The sequence below is a fragment of the Prunus mume genome, linkage group LG3 (genome assembly GCF_029339155.1).
Source record: "Prunus mume cultivar Tortuosa linkage group LG3, ASM2933915v1, whole genome shotgun sequence".
Lineage (NCBI taxonomy): Eukaryota > Viridiplantae > Streptophyta > Magnoliopsida > Rosales > Rosaceae > Prunus > Prunus mume.
The window spans coordinates 4,670,888-4,679,825 of record NC_142700.1 but is presented as its reverse complement, the minus strand read 5'-3'; the positions used below and the strand labels follow the sequence as shown (position 1 = coordinate 4,679,825).

At 34.9% G+C, this 8,938-nt stretch overlaps 1 protein-coding gene across 21 annotated transcripts; it reads right to left on the bottom strand.

The window, feature by feature from the left end:
• Window positions 1–336: 336 nt before the first annotated feature.
• Window positions 337–7,584, bottom strand: SSP4 (SCP1-like small phosphatase 4). Of its 21 annotated transcripts, XR_001677546.2 has the most exons (10): window positions 7,519–7,570; window positions 6,762–6,823; window positions 6,523–6,560; window positions 6,215–6,417; window positions 5,775–5,893; window positions 5,511–5,622; window positions 4,709–5,224; window positions 3,172–3,509; window positions 2,463–2,865; window positions 337–564 (listed from the first exon to the last, which is right to left on the bottom strand). XR_001677546.2 is itself a non-coding variant. In XM_089047915.1 (9 exons), the coding sequence occupies exons 4-9, from the start codon at window positions 6,378–6,380 to the stop codon at window positions 3,018–3,020; spliced, it is 1,260 nt and encodes a 419-aa protein (XP_088904041.1). In that variant the 5' UTR covers window positions 6,381–6,417; window positions 6,523–6,649; window positions 6,762–6,823; window positions 7,519–7,584; the 3' UTR covers window positions 337–3,017. The 21 variants fall into 21 exon arrangements, 13 of the variants coding, with proteins under 13 accessions (XP_088904041.1, XP_008225372.2, XP_088904040.1 ...); XR_016125057.1 differs by lacking the exons at window positions 6,523–6,560; window positions 7,519–7,570 and adding an exon at window positions 2,198–2,276 and having other exon boundaries at window positions 337–1,404; XR_016125059.1 differs by lacking the exons at window positions 6,523–6,560; window positions 7,519–7,570 and adding an exon at window positions 2,198–2,276.
• Window positions 7,585–8,938: the final 1,354 nt, after the last annotated feature.

The following is an 8,938-nucleotide window of genomic DNA, read 5'->3' as shown; positions in this document are numbered from 1 at the left end:
CCTCGACAATAATGGTTCAGAAAAAGTGGGGCATTATCACCCATACTCTCAGTGAAAGAGGTAATATAAGATCTTGGTCACTCCTGGTTTGGGAAATGGGAAATTGTCAATTTGGTTAAGCAGAAGACAAACCTCAAGACAAGTTTTCTCCTCCGCTGGACACCAGAAAAGGTAAATCTCTTGAGGTTTATCGAATCATTGTCACAACCTCCAATACAATGGCAACAGAAAACAACAAACCATCTAGATTTTACTTTTATGTATTCAGATAGCCATAGCCATAGCCACTGGCAAGGATGAAACAAGCAAATGACCAGGGTACCAAAGAACAGAAAATTAAACAAAATGAAGTAAAAAATACTCGATTATCTGAAAACGATTTACACAACCACCTCATCTCAAACGTCACTCCACAAATCCAAGAGAGAAGATAACAGTCAGGAAATTTGTATGCTTTTATAAATACATGTCTCTACAGACTTCTCAAGAAAGAAGTAGCAACAAAGCTCAACATACTTACTATTTTCACATTAGCAGAAAATGTGTTAGTGTTCTCCGCATGACCTGCAGACAAGGCATGCAAACTTGTAAAAGTACAAAAAGACTAATCTGGCAGAAGATCATGAAAAGCAGTGTTAGTCAGCTAATTTAACAACCCAGCTAATCTTCCTTTCTCCCATTAATATCTGTTATTCAAACCCTTTTTGTCTCCACAATCTGCACAATCCTCCAACAACATCTGTTATTCACATTTCATACATATCTTGATCCATCATTGCAGTGTAAGCATAGAAACCACCATCTAAACTTTTTACGCAAATCTTTGGAAGCATCTGCTAATCCAATAAATTAAGCATCCTCACGAGAAAACCCACTTTTAGAGGCCATATGAACTAAATCACTTCATAGGGTACATCTCATACCCATACCACCCTCCTAGGGTAAAACATGGCATTCTCAACCTTAACTCATTCACCACGTATGTCACCATGTGTGTGTTTTGTTTACTGAAGCAGCATATATAGTTCATTGGAAAAAAATTATATCATTATTCTAAGAGCAATCTTGGTTCATAAGATATAATTCACTCAAACATACAAACTATGTTTACTATTCGGAATATAATGTAATCAAATACAGACTTTACTTCCCCACAGATTTCCTTCTAAAGCTATTTTGATTTAATCAAGAAATGGTGCTCTAGTTGTTTAAACTCTTTAGAAAAGAAAATGAAACTAAAAACTAATCCCTAGAACATAAATAAGCCTGAAGTCAGTCAGCGTGGACGAAGAAATTCTGTGGCAAAATGATGCCATGTGGACATAGGATGCGCAAGTTGTTTGTCCTCTTTCTGTTCCTCCCTGTTTCTTATTTCTTATCCAGAAGGGCCACACCTTCATATTACTACAGAAAAGTTCTGAACTTCATTTAGCATAATTTGACATATCATTGCATTAAAGGTAAGACTTCCTTTTAAGTTCAGAAAGTATTCAATGCCATTTACTTATTATGGCATTTACATTACTTTGTTTTCCAAAATAATTTTATATGAATGGTTATCATTTATTTACTAAAGATATGCAGTATCACAAGCTAAACTTCGAGCTGTTACAGTAATTATAACTTCCATAACTATCATTTGAATTTTTGAAAACACTTAGGATTCAGCTGTTTGAAGATTTCCTTACTGGTAGACATCTATGAAGATGTCAAAAAGTTGGTTAGAAAGGCATTCATAATTGTACATTCAACTTAATTCATCTTTTAAGAGATTCGCTTTTATAAGCCACCTGACTTTATTTACCATCTAGCACACTCAATATGCCAGACTCCTCTTTGTGTACCCACTATATACTTTTTGGCATAAATCCCTCAAGGAAAGAGTAAATCTTACTACACAGGCTTCCAATTCCAATTTTTGGCATAAGCTATTAATTATTCTTCCTATGAAACATAATCTTTTAATAAATCATAAAAGCCTATGACAATATTGACTAGATTGGGTCCCTATTGTATTGTGAATATTTTTAATAAAAGACAATGTATCAAAACATGTGGCTGTAATGAGCAAACTCAGTAAAAGGCAATGCTATCAAGAATTGTATCTCAGAATTTATTAGTTTTTCATGCGAACACCCTAATATAGAAAGCAACTTGAAATTGCAAAAAAGGATAAATTGACATTCCATACAGTTACCTCCGAACAAAAAACTAGACAAACTGTCCTCAAGTGTTGCCAGCTGAAAGGAAGGAAATAAGGAAACAAGAACGAAAAGCTGGCAGACAACAAAGAAAAGAAGATTGAATTGCACAATTAATTACCTAATGAGCTCAAATGAAGAGAAGGAAGAGCATCTTGATTAAAGGCCAATATTTTATAGCTAATTTCTCATGTGTACACCCTGATATAAAAGCAACTTAAACTGTACAATAAGGATAAATCATACTTTCTCTACAATTACCTTTGAACAAAAATTAGACAACCCATTCCAGAGTGTTGTAAGCTGAAAGGAAGAAAACGAGGGAACAAGAACCAAGAGCTGACTGACAATAAGAAAGAGTTTATTGTATAGCTAATTATCTCATGAGCTCAAAAGAAAAGAACAGGAGCATCAAGATTAGAGGCCAATAGTTTCTATTTTTAAAAAAGGTATGAGAGGGACAAGGAGCTTCTATATTCAAGCAAATGAGAAAGACAATTGACTCTTATTCCTTGTTACCGAATCTCTTCGCAATTATTGGACGAACGTCATCAGCATTAACCAGGGTCTCTAAGAAGGGAAGTAATGAAATCAGAGCACTATCAGACGGATCATCAAACCAACTCTTTATAGGAATTCCATTATTAACTTGCAATTGGAAAACCTGAAATGATAAAAAGAGGATAAGAGAAAAACAGTCAGTTTACCGAGTAATAACAAGGTTCATTTATTTCCATTTTTTTTCTCTTTGCCTTAGCTTTTAATTTCGCCAGGAGTGAAACCAATTTTTATTAGCAGCCACTACAACTGCCAGCATCAAGAGATCTGAAAGAAAGTGCGAGGTCTCAAGCAATAGGACAACCCATAAAGTGGCAATGCAAAAATTAGGACAAATGGAAATTGAAAAGAAAATCCTAAACATTAAGAAATAAAGGTCCAAGAAGTTAACACAAATGGCCAGGGGATATACCTGAGGAGTATTATCAATTATGGCAACTTTTGCAAGATCAACACCTAAAACTGTCAAATCTTTAGTGTAACTGCCATCTGAGAAAATGCACGATTCACGATAAACTCTGCGAGATATAAGCTTTGCATATGGATCCAATATATCAAGAAGTTGCTCTGCATATATGCTTTGGCTGGCTGTAAAAATAACAACTTCAAACATTTCTGCAACTTTCTCCAAGAATGTTTGGAGGTAAGGCCTCTGTTTCACATATACCGTGTGCTCTTTCATGTTGAAAAAGACGGTAAATGTGAAGTCTGCATCATCAAGATGTTCCAATGTAGAATGAACCAGTGTTTCTGCATATATAATAGCAGCATTACTAAGTATCAGTAACATATACTTCAACATATATTTCTCAACAGAAACTCTGGAAAAAAAAAATTCACAGTAAGATTAAACTGAACAACATCTAAGCAGAAGATTGGATTTATGGACCCCTAGTTGACATAACCACATCAAGGGCATAATTGGTATGGTGGTCCATAATTGTTCCCTATTCATTTATATCACATTTGAAAATATTGTTTGACTCATTAAATATTTTCCCCGAAGAACCACTCGCCTCCTTCATACAAAAGTTAACCAAATAGACAAATGAAAAAATGGAAAACCAACATTCTTAGTGGCTTGGTGTACCATATCCTAAGCCTAAATGCTGTCAATACACACGTATTTATGTCGATACATATCAATGTATTAATGTGGGCATGCACGAGCATGCGCACACAGACAATATATTCGTACTTATGAACGTGTTTACGTGATACAGTATAAAATGAAAAAAATAATTGATTTGTGGGCTAGAGAGAAGCCATATGGTCTCTGTGGTGTGCATCTGCACATACATAGCCTGCATTGATGATATTATCGCAATCAATTCACATGTCCTATTTAAGCACTACAAATTGCTTCCACAACTTTCAACACATTGACAGCTCGCCGGACGAATGTCAAACAACTAAAATATGTGGCTCAGTCTTTAATACACAGTTATAGTAGCCAGACTGAGTTAAAATCAACTGAAATTTTTTCAAAAATAAACTGGGTTGCAGTTTGTTATTTACCCACAAGACTGTATAATTTATTTTTATTTTTGTTAAGAGAGAAAGTGAGATGGGAGCTGCCAACACTTCAAACTAAATGTTTCACTGACATCGGAAACAGGTAACAAAGACTTCTGCAAAAAAAAAAAAATTGATTTTCAACATTATGGATTTCAAATTTGACTTGTAGGCATTTTGATAATATACCATATTCATGTAGACTTTAGGACAGCGTCCTCTACCAATAGCACAGCTCAATGATGTTTGATTAACTTGTTGAGAAAATTAAATGAAATTCACTATAAATTCCTAATTCGTCAATTTAAGATAACATTAACAAGGTTCCAAAACTAGTAAACAAGTACCTACGGTCCCAAAAGTATGTGAGAAATAACATTAAATGATGATAAACACATAATCATATGAGAACACAGACATATAACATTACTTACCATCCAAATCAAGTACAAGAGTTACAGACTTTCTTTTTGGAGCATCCTCAGGCAATATGTTGGGTTGATAATTTGATACCACATCTGATAATTCGGGTAAGTTTTTTATAAACAACTGTGGATCAAAGGACTCGGCCTGATCTGAGTCAGAAGAATTAACAAAAGTTTCCTGGTTGCAGGGGCTCATTTGACCCATTTCCGAATACATTCCAGTACAATCTGTATCTACGATGGCTTCTTCACATGATTTGTCAACATCAGTATTAATATTACTGCTTCTGAAAGTGTCCTCTAGGAAAGGCAATACCATGTATTGCTCAGACGCATCAAAGAACATATTTGGTTCAGCACATTTGTAGTCTGGAAAGCAATTCGTTTCACCAATATCAACATCAAATGCATTCTCGTTGAAGGGTAAGCTCGAAATGATCATGTCAGAAATGTAGAAATCTGAGACATCGCAAGTTTGATTATCACATGAACTTCTGTTATCATCACTGTCACCAGCTCCTAACCCTGAAAAGTCAGGATCCGATTAGCATACTAGATGTTAGCTCTTATTAGTAACATTACATTACATGACACAGTAGGTAGATTTGATTTTTTTATTATATAAAAACATGTTACAAATTACCACTGGAAAGTGGTTAAATTTTGTTGAAATAGCCTACACATACTAAATAATTTTTTCCGAATAGCATTTACACACAGTTCAGGGCTGGCACATACCTATGTTATTTCTTCCTTTTTAATTATATCAGATTGATCTCTATGTGTTTAATTGACCAAGTTTGAGGCATACCTGCGTCAATGTCAGCAGTTGGTTCACTATTTGGTTCGCCATGGGATTCACTAGACTCCAAAGCAGGAGAGAAAATTGTCTCTAAATTTGATGGGCAGGTGTGAGAGGACTCCTGAAAATTATACAACCTTATAAGAAATCTTAATAGCCACACGGTGCAATTCAAGAAAACTTCGAGCAAGAATCATTTTCAAAACCAAAGGGCAATGCACTATTATTAAGGCAATAAATTGGTGTCCGCAACCTTGGAAATTAAACACTTACCATCCTTTTGGTTTCAGAATCGCATGATTGCTTACAATCTTGTTCATCCAGCAATTCCTGATGGTCAATTACTTCATCACGTCCAATTTCCTTAATAGAAACATCCATGCTCGAAGAAACTATGAGAATATAAGAAGCTCTAACATTAACAATTGCAAAAAAAACTTTGGAAGCAGATAATTGTGCATGGACTGAATCAATGTCCTTCGTTGAAACTTGCATTGCACACTCAATGTAGATTCATAAGAAATATTTAAATTAAGCAATTTACAAAAAATTAAAAGCCTCCATTACAAAATTAGAAAGCTAGAGAGCTCAAAATGCATGGAAAAATTAATACAAACTTTGATCACTTCAATACAAAGATAAATTATACAGTCTTTACTATAACACTATATGATAGATCGAACATCAACTTCTTTTTATGTTTGGTTTCTTACCTTCCTGACAATTTGTACAAGTGTCAAGATCTGCTGTATGTTCAGATTTCCTAACATGAGAACATGCTTTCTTGGTAATCACACTCGACTTTTGACATACACGAAGACCGTTTTTTTCTCGTAAACATCCCATGCTTGATTGAGCCTTCATTTTGAAAGATGGCATTTGATCTCTACTTGAGATGTGAACCACAATCTTGAGTCTGTCTCAGAGAAACAATTAAGATAAGAAGAAAGTAAATGATACCAATCTAAAGAAACTGATAGAAACAATGGGAACCACGCAGTAGAGATATTAAGCAACATACAGTTTGGTAGTGAGATCCCCGTATGTCTGTCTGGGTATCTAATCAAAGATTCATAATAATGATGATTAGCAATCTAAACTCCACGTCTTTTAAAGTCTTCCCAAAACTGTATCAAACTGTTTCTAATCTGTTTTAGGGAGAGAGAGAGAGAGAGAGAGAGAGAGAGAGAGAGAGTAAAATTGAGCACTAAAACACGTAGCTAACCGGGCAAACAAGGTTGTTTAAATTCCCTTACTAACCTGAAAGATCTCATGCCATGCTCCAGCCACCACAACAACGCAACTGCATCCTTAGCACCCCACTGCTTCAATCACCATCACGAAGTCAAAATTATTGTGTTTAACACGTTTATGAGTTTGTGAAACAGGACATGACTAGGGTATCCAAACATGATATATTGGAATCAAAAACTGAAAAATAGGGCCTTTGACCTTAAAATTTTACTATACTATCTCGTCAGCATCTAATTAAGAATAAAGATTGAAAAATCCTAATAAAAAACATAGTAGAAGTGCATAAACTATTCTTTAAGAAACATTTCCAAAACCTTAAAATGATTGAAAAGCCTTAAAACAACATAATCGTTTCTTAACAAGGCACAAAATTCAAAACCCCTATTCCAAAGCTCCAAAATTTCCAAGTAAACGTTAAAGATAAAGTCAACCAACCAAGTGACTCATACCAAAATATCAACAAGGTTCTTAAACCCCATTGACCAAAGAACTACGCTCAAATCGCATAAGCATTTCTCAGAGGCAGAATAATCAAAACCTACACATGAACTTAAAACCCTAAACAAGAAGCTCCATTGACTACACAGTTCAATTACCAAATTCACACACTTGAGAGAGAGAGAGAGAGAGAGCAAGAAAGAAAACGAACCCAAGAAACAATGAATTTCGAGCAACAGGACCATGAAGCTGTAATTAGCTAAACTAAATTGATAAAAATTAACAGTATAAATAAAAAAAAAGGTGAAAATTGAAGAGAAAATACCTCTCTCTCTCTCGCTCGCTCTTGCACTCTCTCTCTAAGACTCTGTTCTTCTCTCTCTTAACGGTCAGACAGAGGTAATATGTCGGCTTCTCTTGGATCATACCGACGGCTCTGATGGGATCTTCGCTAAGTGATTTCAGCAAATAGAACTCTGCCACGTAATCAGTTGAACCAGCTCACCATGACGCGTTGACACGTGCACTTTCGCCGAAACACAGGGAGTTGTGTTGCTAGGCAAGACTCCTGGCCACCCTCTTTCTTAGCGCGTGTACCTCTTCGTCAAAGCAGGTAAAAGAAACATATATTATTGTTTTTTTTTTATTTCTCTAGCATCTATATATATAAAACAAAATACAGAGAATAGTAAAACATTCAAAATATTAAAAAATGTCATTAACTAATACAAACATTAAAAATTAAAATTATTAATTAAATAAGGATAATATGGTAATGTCTTATTTATAAAATAAATTTAAATTTAAAAAAAAACCTCTCGAAAACGCAGAAGTGCATACGGAGAGTCTAATAATGTCTTATTTATATCATATTTCATTAATATAAAATAACATAAAATTAAGACATTTAACCCTTCTTTTAACAAAACTATAATAATTTTAAAAATATATATATATTACTCTCTCATTCATAAGTGTATTTTATAAGTCGAATATCACAATGACGTCAAAAATGCCATTACATACTACCATAATCATACATGATCGTCGGTATCCTTTCATAATTACGTACTCATGCATTCAATTAAAGAAACTATAATATTATACCTATATCACCTAAATCTCATCAATTTTCTTTTAATTTAGTAATACTTCTTTTTTTTGGTAAAGCGATATTCTAAACTATCCTAATTTACGGAGATGGGATTTTGAACATGGGTGCAAGAGGGTAGACATGTTGTTATGACCAACTAACCTAACCTATAATTGCAATCTTGTAGTACTTCTATTGATGCTAAAAAATGGATGATCAGTTTTGGGCTCAACTTAGAGATGATGTGTCACTTCGGCCTCTTGGGCTCTTCGACAAATGTGGATGATTTGCAAGACAAAGAGCAATGGTAAGATCTTTGACACCGGTGTGGTATCGATCGAAGACTCTCCGATGCTTAATGACAGAATGAATAGTAATTTGGACAGAGTAAGGGCTAAGTAGCCGAATATAACTGTTACCTCATTTTGGGGACTTGTACCCCTATTTATAGACCTTGGGAGGTATGCATTGAGTGATATTTTAGTGTGAGACTGTGGACATTACCTGAGAGGCTATCACATATCCTTTGTCCAGCCTAGTTCAATAGCCTCCTTTTTCACCCGGATTGACAGGTTAGGTTGTCGAAGGCTCACCTAGGGTTGGTCATTGGGCCGGACTGAGGTTTGAAAGGGATTGACCCGAGCCCGCCCAT